General features: G+C 40.0%; 1 protein-coding gene across 6 annotated transcripts in view; it reads right to left on the bottom strand.

The window, feature by feature from the left end:
- Positions 1-18,967, bottom strand: part of MYO1B (myosin IB) — a 174,274-nt gene that overhangs the window by 22,009 nt on the left and 133,298 nt on the right. For all 6 annotated transcript variants that reach the window (XM_041737750.1, XM_041737752.1, XM_041737751.1 and 3 more), the window contains 8 exons: positions 16,385-16,489; positions 14,546-14,608; positions 10,626-10,826; positions 9,046-9,272; positions 6,313-6,513; positions 5,660-5,753; positions 4,643-4,792; positions 1,493-1,561 (listed from right to left, as the gene is read on the bottom strand). In XM_041737750.1, coding sequence (XP_041593684.1) covers positions 1,493-1,561; positions 4,643-4,792; positions 5,660-5,753; positions 6,313-6,513; positions 9,046-9,272; positions 10,626-10,826; positions 14,546-14,608; positions 16,385-16,489 — 1,110 coding nt within the window. The remainder of the gene's footprint in view (positions 1-1,492; positions 1,562-4,642; positions 4,793-5,659; positions 5,754-6,312; positions 6,514-9,045; positions 9,273-10,625; positions 10,827-14,545; positions 14,609-16,384; positions 16,490-18,967) is intronic.

Below are 18,967 nucleotides of genomic sequence, written 5' to 3'. Positions count from 1 at the left end.
TAGCCCTGGCTCGGACAGAGACAGCAGCCAGCTGTGCCCTAACGTGCGGCAGGGAGAAAGCGTGAGCACAAGCCGGGGGAGCTGGGGCACATCAGATGCAAGGAGCCGCCCTCAGAATGTGGTTGGAGGATCTCCGATGGCCCACCAAAGTCCATTTGTCGCTTTTATCACTGTTGTATAGAAGGTAACTGCAGCTATGCTTTTTACTCAGAAGATGTCTTTAAAAACTTGCTAAAACCATCTCACTGGTCCAGAACCAGTGGCTTCTTCCCAGTAGCTGCCAAGATGGATTTTGTGGGGGCCCGGGATGGGGAGGCACGAGGTTTGGAGATGGACTCTGAATCTCCAAAGTCTCTAGACTGGAGTCATGGCCCCATGACCCAGTAATGAGGTCAGAGAAGAACCAACAGGCAGTAATTTCACTTTCTCTATGTGCCCGGATTTATATTTTGGCATTTGCTGTGGGACAATTTACCAAACTGTCCCACGGGACTAGACAAAGGTCAGCTGATGCTACTCGACTCCTGGCCCAGGGCTCTACCCTCTGACGGGGTTTGGGCCTGGGAGCTACCTGGAAGTAGCCCCTCTGGGTCAGCTCACTGCACAAAACCTCCCAACAGGAAAGGGGTCAGAATCGACCTAGAGCAGACGTCAGGAAACTGCGTAGAATCTAGGCCAGACGGTACACATTTTTGGCTTTGCACATCCTATGTTCTCTATCATGGCTACTCGACTCTTGACGTTACAGCGCTAAAGCAGCCACACACAACATGTAAATAAATAAGCAAGGGTTTGTACCAATAAAACTTTATTTATATGAACTTTGTATTCCATGTAATTTTTACATGCCACAGGATGTTCTTTTTTTTTTTTTTTTTTGGTTGTTTTGAACAATGCTTTAAAAATGTCAGAGAGCCACCCTTTGCTCTCAGGTTGCACAAAAACAGGCACAGGCTTGATGTGCTCCAGGGGTCGTAGTTTGCAGACCTCTGAACCGAGCTTGCAGGAAGGACGTGGAACTAGGTGATCGGTGCACTGTGATCCCCACTAGAATGGCCAGAGCTCAGGATGTTTTGATCATTACGGCCCACAACACAGTCACTAGGAAGTTACAGAAGGAGCTGGGCTGCGGGGCTGAGGTCCAGCAGGACGCACAGGTGCGTAGGCAACACTGTGAGAGACGGCCTTCTGGACTACAGCTTCCCTTGCAAACAGGGGGCAAGAGGATACTGAAAGCATGTACGGTATTATTTCAAGGACTTCCTGCTCCAAGAACAAAGCTCTTAAAAGGACAGCCAGTTGGAAGGATGCAGCCAAGACATGGTCACAAGGGCCCCAGCGTCGCCCAAAATATTTATCCTTTCCATCTGACTGTTTACAGGGTAGGCAGGAGATGAGGAGCTCTCCCCTGCAGGGTGACCTTAAAGACATCATCCTTTGTGAAAGAACCTGAAAACTCCAAACAAATAAGGCTCATTTCTTTTAAACTTACCTTCCAACCCCGGATGTAAGACTGAATTACCAAAGCAGAACTCTTGATCTGTTGATACCTCTTTTGTTGCTGTAGGACAAAAGGGAAAGATTTTAGCAGTTCTATTTACATATCTGTGATACACACACCACAAGTACTGAGAAAGAGGACTTGCTTACTTGGTGCAATCAACACTTGCTCTCCCACATTCCTTCTGGGAACCAATGTGTACAGAAATCAAAGTATCGAACAATCCAGAATCATTATGGTTAATCCAGAGTACGCTTCAAGGATGCTAAACAGAACTAAGTGATCATCACTTTAATAGAACTGTGAGGATAGAAACGCGAGTCCAAGTCCACTCCTGCACCCAAGGACTTACAACGGATACCAGTCGGCAGAGGGAAATACCAACAGCCTCTTGGGAGAGTTGGGGGAGCACCGAGTAGGCTCAGATGTGCCCAAGGTTACTTCCAGGTGGGGGAGGTTGAAGAAAACCCAGGGAGCCTCCAAGAAGAAGGCCGCAAGCTCCATGCCCCGAGGCCCTTTATACTTCTAGGGCTGATTCCTCAGAGGGTGGAGGCCACTGGAATCCCAGCCCTAGGAAAGTGAGCTCTTACTCTATTGAATGAGGAACATTCACTGGCACACGGGCATCTGTGATGAAATTTCGCAGCTTTTCAAAGTACAGAAGTCTTGCTGCGCTTCCTTCACCGTGGAAATGCTAGATTGCTTAGCTCCCTCGACTGAGCGGGGAAGACTCACCTTCCCCCACTAGGCTGCATTTTGGAAGCTCAGAGGAAACAGCGACGTTATCAACACGTGAGCAGCAAAATGAGAGGATGTCAGAGCAAAAGCTCTTGGACAAGTCCCTGCCTTCTCCGGGGCTCCGTTTCCTCAGCCTCCAACATCCCTCACAGAGGAATTATTCCACGGCTACGGAACGAACTATACCTACCACATCCGACCACCTCTTCCGCTATCCATTTGGTAACTCAACGTGCTCTTCCGAAATTCCTAAACGGCTTGAAAATAACTACCTCACTTTTAAGATTCATCTCATAGAGCCATAAAGTGGATTTTAAAATAATCAGCAACCGAAAGCAGGCATGGAGAAAACGTCGGAGTTATCTGGTTGAGGAACGATATTGAGTTTAATCACTGGCTTGGATAACGTGTAGTTAACTGGTTGAGGTATTCTTTTAAAAGAACAGATTTAATTTATTTATTTGACAGAGAGAGGGAGCAGCAGAGGGAGGAGAGGCAGACTCCCCCCTGAGCAGGGAGCAACACAGGCTCCATCCCAGGACGCTGTGATCAGGACCCGAGCTGAAGGCAGACGCTTAACCTCCTGAGCCACCCACGTGCCCTGGGTGAGGTATTCAAGTTCTGGAGATGTAACAGTAGAGTGAAATTAGTACTTTCTCTGGAAATTAGGCTATTATTTGTTTCTATTCTCCAAATTAATTAAATTAATTAATTAAGCGCTCACCATCATGATTTAACGATACTTTATATGGTGGCTCTTTCTTTCACCTGGGGATACAGAAGCTCCAGGCAGGGGGAAAAGGTGCAAACGGCACCTGCTCTCCTCGGTTCATTGCCTCGTCTGTCTTTTATCAGCCTTCTGATGAAATGCCACCTTCCAGAGGTCTTCCTTGACCCTGCTATCAAAATTTATAGCGTACCTCCCCCCTATTCTTTGCCTCAGTCCTGTTTCCTTCCCGGCACTGACCACAATCTGTAATTGTTCCAATTATTTACTTGCTTACATACATAGTGTCCCCCTCACTAGACATAAACTCTGTGAGGTCAAGAATTAGGTTGTTTTGTTCATGGTTCTACTCCCAGCGCCTGGCACAGTAGGTGTTGCAAAAGCATTTTTAGGATTCACTATCCTTCCCAACTGGGATTTTCTTAATGATCTCAAAATAAATGATAAAAAGGGTCCTGGAGGACCATTTCTTGGTCTCCTCTCTCTCAGTCAAATAAAAAATGGAGCATTACAAATCTGCAAAAGTGCCCAATGCCATTGCAATGTGCACAGAAGAGGATCCACCACGGCCGGGTCAGTGACAACAGTCCTCTGTGCCTTCGAGAATACATAGGACTGCATTTATCATCATGGCTGGATAGGTTCATATATCAACACCTACACTACTAACCGGTTGTGCCCTTTCAGCTAGAAGAAGCAATTTTACATACTCTCTTAAAGACCAAGCAATTTTTTTCTTTGGCTTAATCATTTCACTATCTCCTTAATTTCTCAAACTTGGATATATTACACTAAAATGTACGACATGAGAACAGGTCAGCAAAACTGTCCTGGTTATATACTGCCTCAAAGTAAAATGTTTCTAAAGCAGAAAAACAAAATATCTAAAGGAGATCTGACTGCAAATTTAATTCATCTTCCCACTCTCTCTCTAGAGCAAACAAACAGAATGAAAAAGCATTTGGGAACAGTGTTTTTATCACCAAATTTATTTGTGAGAATACAGCCCAGGTTTAAGCTAGCCGAAAGGCAAGCCTTCAGGCTTCCATCAAACATGCTACGCCTCCAATGAAACACCCATAACCAAGTGAGAAAGAAAATCCCAAAAAGAAATTCCATGTCAATTACATAAACATGCTTTATTTTTGGGTCTTTTCCCACAGTTAATAGGACCAGCTATCTGAAGACTAAAGGAAATCTAACCCTTTAACCAAACTCAGAATTCTACTAAGATGGGGCATCAGTTTTCTGGAATTAAGCCATTTTCAGTGCTGCTATAATACATGGAGAAGAGCCAATTATTTTGGAAAATTGACCCTCCCCATACGAAAACAGTTAAATGACACTGCCCCTTTCAATCTGATGAGCAATTTCAAGATTTAAATCTCCCACTACATGTATCTGTATCAGTGGAAGGCAGCGTGACATACTAAACTTGAGCTTTGAAGTCGTCCTGGATGCAAACCTCATCTCTGCCACTTAAGTGGCTGTGCGACTACGGGTAGGTTGCCTAATGACTCCTGCCTTGGTTTCCCCATCTTTAACAAAGGTACCACAAGAGCACTCATTCCATGAGGTTGCTGGGAGGACTGAATAAGTCACAATTACGTACCAAGTAACAAATAGTTGCAAATTGGGCATCGTTATCACAGATTAAAAAGGTCAGAGGCTCTTACCGCGTATCTCCTGTACCAGGCGGCTATGACGATTTGGCTTTTTCTCATTAGCAGGAAATGTGTGCGGCATTTCCACCCCCGATAAATCTTCTGGATGAGAGTGGCCAAGTCCTCAAGACGCTGCTTCCTCAGGTCCTCTAGTTTGAATAACTAGAAGTAAGAAACAATAGGTGGATTTGTCAGATCTACAAAACCTTATGACATGAAAGACATCCCCAGGAGGAAAAATGTAATGATGTTGGAGTCAACCACGTGGAGACAAAAATGAACAACTGCCTTAATTCTAGATGACACGGATAACAGCCCATGAGAAGATTATTTTGATGAATTCATACACGATCCACTGTTTACACTACGGTGCTGTAGACTTCATGACAAATCAGAGAAGGGCTGAGCTGGAAGCTCAGATTTACCTTCACACTATCCATGATAATGTGACTATTAAGGGCAGAGAGATGCTGATAACGTTTCTCTTTTGAACAAGTCAAACATTTTCCAGATTCTCCAAATTTCCAGATTACTAAAAACACTGCTGTGTTGATTATACTTTGTGTTAGCCTGTGTTCATTGATAAAAAAATGTTCCCTTGGAGTTCCTAAGTAGAATTTTAAGTGTCCTTTTCACCTTAAATTTTTTTTAATGACAATGCTTTCATGTACCTCAAAATAATAGGGTTTGTCTTTCCTAAAATTATTACATAACTCAGATATTGTCAATACAGACTGAATTTACCTCCAATTCCTAAGAATTAGGGAGGTTTTATTGTAGTAACAGCTCCTCTCTGACTTAATAAGTGCTGTACGTCTATTGGTTCAAAGATTTTGATGTCTCATAAAAAATACACATGTTCTACAGCCTGCCCCCTACTCCCACATCCTCTTGGACATCTGCAGAAGAAACAAGAATGTAGCAGTCCTGGCAGCATCTTGGGCAATGTCCCAAAGTTAAAAATCCTTTAAGGACTTGCCTATATGATGATAGCCTAAGTTCAGAGCGTAAAGGTTTTGGTTGACATACTGTTCTCGGGTTCCGGATGAATATCTTTGATCGACCAAAGGAGTACTCTTCCACAGGAATCTCTAATTCATTAAACAGAACCTCCACACCAGCCCTATTAAAATAAATAAAAACAGTGAGTTTTCTGAGTTACAAAAAGAGATGCTATCTCCTCTTAAATCAGGTATCAGGTTCTCAGCAGTTTAAAAAAAATAGCTTTATTTCCAAGTATAATTGGACTCTCAGCAAGCAGCCTTTTGTCAAGGAATTTTCAGACTGAACTCCACAAATTAAACCAAATCCAGGGACGGTAAAAGAGTAAATTGGGGTTCAGAACTATGCAGTCTAAGAAGATACGGTATTAAAACCAGTATCTTGATTTCATTAGTGGAGGCAATCTTTGTATCAAATATACCTGTAACAAAGTACTGACCAGAACCAGGAGGGTGTAGAAGAAATTCATACCTATTTTGAACCCACTCAGTTAATTCTTTTTTTTTTTTTTTAAGATTTATTCATTTATTCATGAGAGATACAACTGAGAGAGAGAGAGGTGGAGACACAGGCAGAGGGAGAAGCAGGCTCCTTGCAGGGAGCCCGACGTGGGACTCGATCCCGGATCCCAGGATCGGGGCACAACCTGACCTATCAAATGTGATCAATGAATTTCTTACCTCGCTGGTCCTTTCCAATGAGGCCATGTTTGCTTACAAAGCATCTTGTATCTTTCTAGGCAAGGTTCATAGGCCTGCCTGAAGGCGTAGCCTGCCCTCCTCACTCGGACATTCTCCAGAAGACCCAGGTACCTGATCTGATGACATACTAGAGCCTCGCTGAAGATGTGTGCTGCTTTTTTGTCATTTGGTTTGATGCACCTAAAAGATTACAAAGATTTTAGGTTTCAAACTCTGTCTCATATGGATATATCTGTGTCGTACAGAGTATAGTACCTAACTATTCTGTGAGGAGATAATTATTTATTATTCTTGGGAAACCCAGTCATTTCTTTTTAAATTATTTAAAATCATTTTATAGAAACTCAAAAATGAATATGACATACATGTCAGTTAAAAAAGAACAAACTAATACATACAATAACATGGGTAAATATCGCTGAAATTTTGTTGATTGAAATAAGTTTGATAAAAAGAGTCCTTTTTTTTTTTATTCCGTTTATATGAAGTTCAAGAAAAACCTATGGTGAGAAATCAGTATTACTGTTATCTCTGGGGAGAGATAAGGGGGTAGATGACAGAGAAGGGGCACAAGGGAACCTTCTAGGATGATGGGAATGTTTTAGATCTTAGTCTGGATGGTGTTGCACAGGTGGATACATATGTAAAAGTTCAACAAGTTGTACCATTAAGATTCACACACTTTACTATATTGTATGTATACTGTGTACCTCAATGAAACTATTAAAAACACTACTATCTCCCTAAAACCCTGTAAATCCCTCCTTTTTAGCAGAGCATGTTGCTGCCCTAAGAAAGACTACATTTCACAGCTTCCTTGGCAAGTAGGTGTGGCCATGTGATCAAAAGTCTGGCCACTAGGATCACAGGAGAATTAATATAGGACACTATTGAGTGTGTCCCTAAAAGGAAAGGACTTGCACACCCCTTGTTCTTCTCCTGCTAACGGCTGGCTGAGAAGCCATCTTTGACAATACGGAGGAGGGAAACACCCTGGGAACCACAGAGCCACAAAACAGAAGACGTTGGATCAGCCCTGAAGCCCTTATACTCAGTGGTTACCTAAGAAATAAATAACAGTCTTGTTTAAGTCATTGTCATGTCTGGATCTTAAGGACGCGATCTCCATATCTTAATACACTGTTCAGCATTTATGGTTGTATCTGCCTACCTACACATGCTAAATAAGTTCTGCACACATTATATAATATGTGAACAACTAAATCTTACCTAGTTTGACTTTGATATTTTTATGCTTCTCCTTATACATTTATAAAAATAATGTCCACCCTTTGGCTTAAAAATAGACAACCAGATCAGTGGAACAGAATACTGAGTTTAGACCTAGACTCTTATATAGGTTTTCGATTGATTTTTCAATAAAGGCATCAAGTAATTTTTTTCTTTTCAATATATGGTGCTAGAGCAACACAGTAGCTATATTGACCTTAATATGAAATCTGAAACTACATAAAAGACTCTAGAAAAAAATATAATATATTCACAAGCTTATAGTTTATTAAGACTTCTTAGAGGTACATTAAGGCCACTAAAAGGGAAAGGGAAAAAATGGGGCAAAAAATAAAATATAAAAAAAATAAAGATAAGGGGGATGAAGGAACATTCTGGGTGATAGAATGTTCCATATGTTGACCAATGTTCCTTATGGTGGTTGACAAAGTATATACAATGGTGAAAAAAATAACTGAGCTGTTCACCTAGGATCCGTGTATATCACTTCATGTAAATTATTATTAAATAATAATTTTTAAAAATCCACTTAGTTGAGAATAACAAAAGCAACTGACACAGAAAGTTTCCTGTTTTTTGAAGTTAGGATCTTTACCTACTATATGTTTCAACCTGATTATGTCAAACCAGGGGATTCTGACTCTATTTATTATTAATATAAATATTGGTACACAAACCAACACAAAAATGTTCTTCATTCCAGGTTCCTCACAACTGCATTTTTAAAAACAGTTATGGGAAGGGATGTGTGGGTGTGTGTACGCTACATGAAAACTGACCTGTTAGGCACACATCTCCCATTATCTAACTCACCAAATACACACACTGAAAACTCTAATCCTAATTGGCCTTCACTGAATCTTGAGATCTAAGGTGTCCTGGAAACAGGAAAAAGAAAAAGACCAGATGCTCCTTAAGGAATTCTTTCTGTTGCTTTGAAAAATTTAAGATTGTTCTGGGAGTCATTCCTTTCTCCAAATCTATAAGTCTCATAGGAAAGAAAGATACTTTCAAACACCAAATTTGTAACTAAAGCCCAACTTGCTTTAATGCTGTGCTGTAAGTTAATGTAACAAGAATCCAAAGTGAATCCAATAAAAGAGTTTTATGCAAAACCTTTACCAGAAAAAAGCTTACATTTCTAAAATGTCATGAAACCAAAAAAAGATATAAAAAGTGAAAAACCTTATGTGCCAACAATGCAATTTCATTAAGTATCTATTCCTATCCCCTACCACGCTTTTTCTCCCCCCCCCCCCTTTTTAAAAAGTCTTTGTTTGAAGGGGTAGAAGGGTTACTGGAGTAATTTTTAAGCAAACCCAAGATACCACATTACTCGAAGGGCAAGAACTTCAGTTATCCTCTGGGGGGATGGTATTCGGATTTAAGCAAACAGGAAAATGATCTTCCTTGAAAGTGCTTCCTAATGAACCTGTCAAAGAGTTTCATGTGCAGAGATACCTAATGTAGTTCGGATTCTTGGTCTGGAGGTTTTTCATCAGTGTGGCCACAGATGCCTTGAACTGTGAGCCTGCTGTAGGAGGCCTTTTCAGGTTGATCTTGGCAGGATTCCCTTCAGGGAACAAAGACTTGATGAGGGTGTGGCTGGCCTTCCACATGGCTTGGGACAGGTCTCGGTAGAGAAGATCATTGTTCTTGTCAACAAATCCTTCTACCTGGTACAGCACCTATGGGCAGTACAAGAAATTCAACTGCTGATTACTGCACTCCAGGATGTCACATAACTGTTAAAAATATTCCAAGACTATCTATAATGCAGCCTCTTCTTTCTCCATCGAAAACCCCCAGGCTCATTAGTCACACTCCTAATACCGAATTAGCCTCCAAGTTTAAATTCCATCTGTCTAAATCACAGAAGAGTTCAAAATAAATTCTATTACGCTTCAGGATTTGCAAGAATAAACTCCAAAAATGCTATCATAACATTTTCAAAGGATTTTAGGCTTTTTTGGTGTTTGAGCACATTTTTGAGGTTTTACTTTTCCTCCTCTTCTTTTTTTTTTAGTTCACATGTGCCAATTCTAATCTGTTTGAAAATAGACAGGAGAAAACAGAGATAAAAACCCTGGTGTTTTCAGACAGCCTAAGTGTGCAGGGAAATTAACCAGAAAAGCATCTTTTAATAACACAAGCTAACAAACAAAAAATGAAGTACCAAGTTCCAACTTTTTAAAATTAACAGTAAATCGGATACTACATACTTAATTTTTACTAAATATATAATTACAAATGTTTCCCTCTTTGAAGCCTGCAACCTTATGTAGAAGGAGGTATTAACATCCATACTCTTTCAGGACTCTAAAAATTAAGCTACTGTCAAAATTGGTTTTTAACATTATATATCTTAGATGGCATAAAACTAATTCTCTCAAATATCTGGTAAAGGAGTAAGCACTTTTTTTCAAAAAAGTAGCTATTTTCCCACTGTTGTTTCAAAATCTCAATCTAGGAATTCATTTATTTGCTAAATGATCTGTGGTTGTCAAACCTCACTATCAGTCTTTAGTGACACCTAATTTTTACTAGCAAACCTTTTATTCATGTTGACAGATCTATTTTTATAGGATAACTTCTAGCTTGGAAACAATACAATCGATTTTTAAAATATACTCGAGCTCTTTCATTAAGTCCACTGGCTTTCCTTTCAGCTCTGTTAAGATTGTGTTCAACTGACATGATCCAGATTTTTTTTTAAATATTTTATTTATTTATTCATGAGAGACACACAGAGAGAGGCAGAAGTACAGGCAGGGGAGAAGCAGGCTCCAAGCAGGGAGCCCGATGCGGGACTCAATCCCAGGACCCCAGGGTCACGCCCTGGGACGAAGGCAGGCGCTCAACCACTGAGCCCCCCAGGCGTCCCATGATCCAGATTCTACTTCTATTGAACATTTACTGATTCTACGAGTTTGGCAACTCATCCTCCCAAGCTGGCACTGGTCAGAAGGCCCCCTCTGAGGCCTGAGCTCCTTGCGGGAACAACTGCAGGCCCACTGGGTGCTAGAGCCTCCTCCCCATACCTTGCCAGCATAGTGCTGAATTCTGAAGCAGCTGTGAGGCAGGGACGTGTCATTGAGAAACCTGGAGCTCTTGCTCATCCTGCTTTCAAAGTGCTGGTGGGTGGCGCACACTTGGTTGAGCTTCTCCAAGAAGGTCTCGTCGGTGACCGTGCCAGGTCTCAGGCACTCCTCGTCCAGCATGGCCAGGATTCCGTTTGTGTTCTGCGAGAAGGGAAGCAAAAAGGTTTCCTTCCTTCCTCACTGTATTGTTTAAATAATTATTCCTAATTACACCTTCAAACACAATTAACTTAGTCACAGAAAATTCCGCTCTGTTATACAAAAAGCGGGGAATCAAAACAAGTCACAAAAGCCACAGAAGTCGGCCCCCTTCCACAACGTGCCAGGTGTGTGCCCATGCTGGGGAGGAGAGGTCTCTATCATCTCCCTCCCCACCTTGCCTGCTTCCTCCCTCCCCCCTACCCCAATAAGACTTAGGAGTCACCTCAGTGACCTCAGGGGGCTGATGACTGAAATTCACCTTGTTGGAAAAAGGCAAGTCAGACCTCATATTCAAAACACATTCAAAGGTAAATCTAAACGTCAGAAACTAAATTTGACAATGCAGTTTCTACATGTGGCCATAAATCACAAAGCACAGTTTTCTAAGGCTATTATTTGATTCATAGCTTGAGAAGGAAATTGGTTTCAGATGTTTCCAAATTGTTCATGTGTTCAAAATGCCGTTTATTTTCCAGGAAAAAAAAAAAAGAAAAAAGCTGTGATTTGGGATCGATGCAATCAAGCTGTGTTTCAAGAATATCTGTTTAGAATAAAATTCTTTCACATAAAATTTCAAAATGGATGTTGAACACGAGTGAGAATGTGTTGTGTATTCAGACCCCATGATCACATTTATCCCAAGAACAGTCAGCCCAGTGACACCGAATCAAAAATCTGGAATCTTCTACTTTGCTAAATAAAGGCTGCTGCTCCTTAGATTGCCCCTCTGGGCCCATATGTCTCTATTCCAAATACAACAATCCGGTCTACTGACCACCAGCCCCACCTCCTTCCACCAGCCACAGCTCCCGGTTCCTCTCCCCTTCTCCTCACAAGACCAAGACATCCTCTGACCAGCATTTGCTCATTCCGCACAAAACCCAGGGGAAGTGTGAACTGTCAGGCATCAAGCGTGTTCACAACAGCCTCAGAGTAAACATTATTGTTAGGTAACGCTGGAAGGAAACATTTCCTTTATGGACCCAGCCTCCTACGTGAACTCGAGTTACTTCGATCACATAGGCAAGGCGATTTGGGGCTGAGACAATCTACTTAAATGAAGTATATTATCATGGTTCTCTCCGTCTCTGTCTCTTTCCCTTTCTTCTCAAAGGGAAATAATTAAGTTCAATGTTCTATTTAGAGGAAGGAAAATGTGCTAGTCATGACTTCTGAAAGTTTAAGTTCTCACAGCAAATTACTTTGGTCACAAGATTTATGAGGAAAAGATTTTCAGTAAATTCACGGATTTTTCTGGATATTAGAGTTTTGAGTTATTTAGGTGGAATGTGAGCATTTGTATCCCAACATTCAAATATTTCAATATTTATATATTATAAATATATAGTATTACATAATATATTATAGTTATTATATAAGTATATAATATAATTATATATTAATATATAATATATAATATTATAAATGTTATGTTATGTTATAATATATTTCTCAATTTATTAAGAGAAAACCAGTCATCCTTCAGAGTATTCATCAATGTGCAACTCTCAGGAATATCTTCAAAGCTGAGGGAAGAGATGCACTGGCTCGTTACATAATTTCCAAAAGGTCTTGTTAAAGATAAACAGAAAGTGACCTGCCGGACATTTAGGGCCCATGAGTCTATTCCAGCACTCACCTACTGCTGACAGCTAAAAAGACTGTAGGACAATAAAGTTTACGCATGGTTTCAAATTAACTTTCACTAACTTTGTTATCAGGGCCAAGAATGTGAGTAATCTTAAGCATAAAACAAAAGTTTCGGGATCCCTGGGTGGCGCAGCGGTTTGGCGCCTGCCTTTGGCCCAGGGCGCGATCCTGGAGACCCGGGATCGAATCCCACGTCGGGCTCCGGGTCACGAGAGCCATGGAGCCTGCTTCTCCCTCTGCCTGTGTCTCTGCCTCTCTCTCTATCTCTCTGTGATTATCATAAATAAATAAAAATTAAAAAAAAAAAAACAAAACAAAACAAAAAAAAAAGTTTCCAGATTTTCACATATAAATCAATCTTCTTGCGATCAATTCATTTATAATCAACTACAGACTACAGATGTAAAAAACAAAGTATTTAGTGACCTTTTGGAATCTAAGATTTATCTAGTAATTTTGGATACTTTACGCCTTTTTACATATATACAGACACGTGTGGTCACCTGAAAATTCCCATGGACCTTGGCCACCTGCAAAGTCACAGATACACACGATACCCACAACATAGGTTCTCCAAACCAAGGCTAGGTCTACACTGGAGCCATTCCCGGGGACCTACTTAGCTCAGTTCCCATGACTCTCCCTTTATCCTCCTTTATCTTAACTCGAAGAACATATCTTTTGTTATCTTAACTTGAAGAACATGTAACTTAAAGAGCATGTTTGTTGTTCCTTAGCATTTAAAAAATGTTTTCCAGCTTTACTGAGAGATGACTGACACATTAACACTATGGAATTTTAAGGTATACAAGGTGATAATTTGATACACTTTTAAATTGCAAAATGATTACCACCATAGCCTTAGCTAACACCTCTATCACGTCACATAGTTACCATTTCTTTTTTGTTGATGAGAACACTTAAGACCTACTCTCCTATTTTCAAAGATATAATAATAATATGGCATCGTTAGCTGTAATCACCATGCTATCCTTAGATTTCTAGAACTCCTTCATCTTGTGACTACAAGTCTGTACCTTTTGATTGACATCTCCTTATGTCCCCCAACCCAAGCCCCCACAAACCACTATTCTGCTTCTTTAGCTTTTTCAGATTCTACATATGTGATATCACGCACATTTGTCTTTCTCTGCCTAACTTATTTCACTTAGTGTAATGGCCTTGAGGTCCATCTGTTTTGCCACAAATGGCAGGATTTCCTTCTTTCTCATGGCTGAATAATATCCCATTGTATATACACACCTCATCTTTATCCATTCATCTATAGAAGGACACTTAGGTTGTTTCCACATCTTGGCTATTGTGAATAAATGCTGCAATTAACATGAGGGTAAAGACAGCTGTTCGAGATCCTGATTCTGTTTCCTCTGCATGTATATATACACCCAGAAGTGGAACTGCTGGATCACATAATAGTTCTATTTTTAATTTTTTGAGGAATCTCCATACTATTTCTATTATGGCTGCACTAGTTTACACTCCCACCAACAGTGTACAGAGAGACTCCCTTTTTCCCCACATCTTCACCAATATTTCTATTTTTGATAATAACCACTGAACAGTGTATTAAGAGGTTCCTGGAATTTTAGAAACAAAATGGATATTTGATTTGACAAAAACCTTGTTTCTGAGCCTCCTCTGACCAGGGCTCATATTCCCAGGAGCTGTGGACTAGACCTGGGCTCCCAGCACACAGCAAGAATGGTGTGGCTAAGGGCATGACATCTCAACATCATGAATGGGCTCTGCGATACGGCCGCAGGATGAGCATAGGAAACCGTAGCCAAGTGTCACAATGTCCAGCTGTCTATGTGTGTGTTCAAGAACCTATGGCTATAATATAGTGTATCCAGAACTCTGCAGTTCTCTAAAGAAAAGTGTCAAAGGAGTGAAAATGCTAACGCTTAACAAAGAAGGCAGGAGTGAATGACTGGTAAGGAGCGAATGATTACTAAGAAATTTTTTAGGAAATTGTACCTAATACTCACATTTTCTATTAGGTCACAAATGATAGCATTATTGAAATAGTCAATGTGTGTCCATTCTATGCCCTGAGAAACAAAAGAGAACAAAGTCAGATTCCTCATGACTACGCCACACGCAACCATCTATCAACGGCGACTGTGCCATCTTGCTATGTTTCACTTCCCCTCTGAGTGTATTTTTTTTTATAAAAAATCAGTGTTGCCAATGCCATCTTCCGGTTCCCAAAACTTTCTTGACTTCAGCAGTCACCACTGACACGATGTGACCAAAGTGAACGCCCTTGACCTGTTTAGAGACTGCCTCCCATTCCACTCTCCCGTCTGTGGCAATTTCCCATGCACTTCATTGGCTCTGCGCCAAACATTTACTCAACAGGCCCTTGGGTCAATATTACTTTGTGTATATTTACAATGTTTATAAGGAAATAAGTCAGAACTTGATCCCAGGAATCTAAGGCCCACATTTTTCTGTTCTTAATTTGTAATCACAAGGAAAAAATTAATTTTAGAGTCAATCCTCTGTTGTAGGGCAGTTGACTACTTCAAATGTAAAAATATGCACTGCTGAGACAGAGTATTTTCAACATAAGACACAAAAATCGCCCCACGGTTCTAATGCTAGCTACAAAGCCGAATCTGGGAGGCTAAATGTCATCTCTGGATCTGCTTACTCTTTGCCCATAAGTGTAAACATCCATTTTTCTTCTAAAAGGAAGAAATTTAACTCATACAGCAAGCTGGGGATTTTCCTATATATTCTTAGACGTGTTCAAACAATCTGTACAAACTGTTTTAAATTATAGATCAAAGTTCGGGCAATCTCTTTATGATGAGAAGACAGGAAGAGAATGAATCTGGCTCTTAGGATGTTTACATTAAAAAAGGTGCCAGTCAGGATAAAATGTTTCTAAGGCATGACGATCATTCTAAAAAAAAGATGAAATATTTATGATTTAGCTTTTGAGTACATGGGTTATTTTACAAAGACTCTGAGGATAACAATCACATTAGAAAATTCTGTACTGAAAAAAAAAAAGGAAAAGAAAAAAAAAGGAAAATTCTGTACTGAGGCAAAAAAAAAAAAAAAAAGGATTCTTAATGTGTCCTTAATGATTTACAGTAACACTACAGAAAATGAAGAAAAATAGGTAATACCATTATTAAAATACAAAGCAAATAAATAGAAAAATTAAATATAATAATTCCTTTTGTTTGAAATAATTTTATAGTTCAAAAAACATTATTCAAAAAATGAAAGGCTGAAAACCACACATGACTTTACAATTAAGTATGAAACTTTGTAAACATCACTTCTGATTATTTTCAAATTATTTTGAGATAATCCATACATAGCACTAGTACAATATCTGGCAAGACAGTAAACACTCAGCAAATATTAATTACCTGTTTTCATTACAAAATTTTAGAAAATCAATGCCTTTCAAGATTGAACAAAGTCTCAAAATATTTTCAAATTCATAGAGAGTAGTACTGATGCTCAACTAACTGAGCCACCTAGCTGCCCTTCAGGTTTTTTTTTTTTTTTTTTTTAACACACTGTTATTTTACATCATTGCATTACAATCCACTAAGGATCAAGCCAGTCAACTGATATTTACTGAGCACCTACGATGTGCCAGGCACTGTTCTAGGCACTAGCAGCAGAACAGCGAAAATACTCCCAGTAAGCTTAGATGTCATAACAAACAACTTTTAAAAAGACACAATATGGCAAAACTTAGATAAATTTGATTTTAGGATCACATTTATATAGACTTGTGAATCCACAATTTGTATGATGAGTAAAAAATAAACCCTTAAAAAAATACATTTCAACATTACCTCCCGTATATATTCCTCTTGCTCTTCTTTGAGGGTAAGTTCAATGAAGATTTGCTGTAGCTTTTCATTACAATAATTAATAATGAACTGCTCAAAGCTGTTGTCCTACATGGAAAAAAATGAAGACAGCCTTATAAAACCAAGCCATTGGCTCTCCCGCAGCAGTGGCGCTCCAACATCTCAAACCACAAGAAACACGTCACACACTGTCTCGCAGATTTAACTGTGGCCCAGCACGGCTCCTGAGACACTGAGGCCCAGCACACAGAGCTTGCACACTGCAGGCACTTGAGAAATGGCTCGAGTCAAGTGGATGAATGAAGTGTACACAAGTTATGCAGTATTTTGAAAGATGAAGCTTTTTAGCTGACGGAGGAGCACCCCACACATGGTAAAACAAAATAAAAAATAAAAAGGTTCCCCTAAAGGATCAGAAAAGAAACCATGAGATTTATAATCTCTGGTCACCCAAGTTCTCAGTCGGCCATTCATCGGGTGAAACTCTGCAGCTCCAGAAAGTCTTCTTGACCTGACCTCTTGTTCCCCCATCCATGGTCAACTCCCTCATTCTGACTCTTAGATACCAGCACTTCCTAAAAACCACGCTGTGTGTACATGTGTGGGCATATACATGAGTGGTGACTTGGTTTCAGCCCTGTCTGTCCCACTAGATGGGCAAGCGCTGACCACGTGTCTCTTTGTTCACCAAGGGAAGCCCATGCCTTGCACAGCCCTTTGCATCTAGAAAGTTCTCCATATGTACTTGATGAATGAATGAGCTAAGTGCCTAAAAAATAGGCTCAAGGGAATCAGCACATCAAAATCATTTCCCAAGCAAGAAACTCTCTTCTCAGAAGGCTCCAGTATTTATCTCTCGCATGGTTGTCAGAGGCCTCTCTTTCATATTATGAACTCTGGTGGAAGATCCAAGCCTAAGTCAACCCCAGACAATCTACGAGGTTTAATGTATTGCCATGTATACTGAGGGCACGAAATGCACGTCTGTGGAATGAATACACTTCACCAAGAACCACGCCAGCCAGGGAGACGTAGATCTGATAATAAGACGTGTTATTTTCACCTCTACCGTCTGCCTTTGCAGAGAGGAGACAGTGGCCATGGGAGCGAGGGACAGTACAACCCCACCACTGACAAATCTGACTCCTCTCCTACTGAGGTGGCTAGTCCTGGCCTAATAATAATATTAATATTATGATATTAATACGTAATACGAGTGTCCCAGCGTGAAACCGAAGCTCGCCACTTCTTGGGAATACACAGAGCCCCGGGCCCTCAAACCTCTCTGTAAATGACGAAAGCAAAAAAGTCATAGAGCTTTTCAAAAGTTGAACTTTCAAAATCTACTTTGTTCCTACATAGGACAAATTTTATTTTATTTATTTATTTATTTATTTATTTATTTATTTACTTATTTATTTATTCATGAGAGACACAGAGAGAGACAGAGACTCAGGTAGAGGGAGTCTCCCCTGCAGGGAGCCCGATGTGAGACTCGATCCCAGGACCCTAGGGTCATGACCTGAGCCAAGGGCAGACGCTCAACCGCTGAACCACCCGGGTGTCCCCATAAGACAAATTTTAAAATGAGACTTATGATGCAGCAGCTGACTACATTCTTTCCTGGAAGCCAGTTAATGGTTTCCTGTCACCAGTGATAAACTCATTATCAGGGAGAATTTTTAACACTAAACCATAAATGACACCTACACATGATCACTGGCTAATCTTTTAATGTCAAGTCTGGTCAAGGAGAAGAGGTTTTTGTTTTTTTGTTTTTTAATCATGAAGGTTTTTCCTAAAGGGAATACATTTACTCTCAATACTTTGAACAAACGCAGTCTTAGACACCAAGGGCATCCCCAGTACTCATTTTCACATGAAGTTTTAAAAGCCAATGTGCTCCAATCTTCGGAGCTTAACAATTTTGATTAGAAGCTGACGTCAATCTGGTCCAGGCACCTTATTATGATTATGATCAGGATAAGGCCATTTCTCTACAAGGAAGTCTGGGTTTCTTTGTTTGGTAAAATATATCCTTATATAATAATACTACTACCCCAGATTGAAAACTAATAAACAAAATTATAAACAAAAGTTTTGTTTATAATAAACAAAAGCTTTAATGGTTTATTGAATGGTTAAAATCCGTTCTGTCATTTAGTAAGTCTATGCTCATGGAAGTATTTAAATGAAATTATGCTAAATCTTCAAATGGTAACTAATGAGGAGAAACAAGAGGAGAATAACTAGTGTCCTTACACATTTCACGGCTATGAACAGTTGGAGGTACGCTTTGCAACAGGACCATGAAATACAAACAAGCAGGTCAGAAATCAGAGGCAAAGCTTCACAATTACAACACAACTTAACGATTAAGTTAGAACTAAACTAGGATTATCTTCAAGATTTAAAAATTCCTGTATGAATCCTCTATTTCATATCTGCACACAGTTAATCAATGGCCATTTACTGCAAAATCCACACAGTTGGAGAAGAAGCCATTAACACAGGAGCATGCAACAAGTTGTCACCGCAAACAGTTCATACTTACTGCATTCTGGT

The sequence above is a fragment of the Vulpes lagopus genome, chromosome 22 (assembly GCF_018345385.1).
Source record: "Vulpes lagopus strain Blue_001 chromosome 22, ASM1834538v1, whole genome shotgun sequence".
Taxonomy (NCBI): Eukaryota; Metazoa; Chordata; class Mammalia; order Carnivora; family Canidae; genus Vulpes; species Vulpes lagopus.
This window is presented reverse-complemented; position numbering and strand designations above follow the sequence as displayed.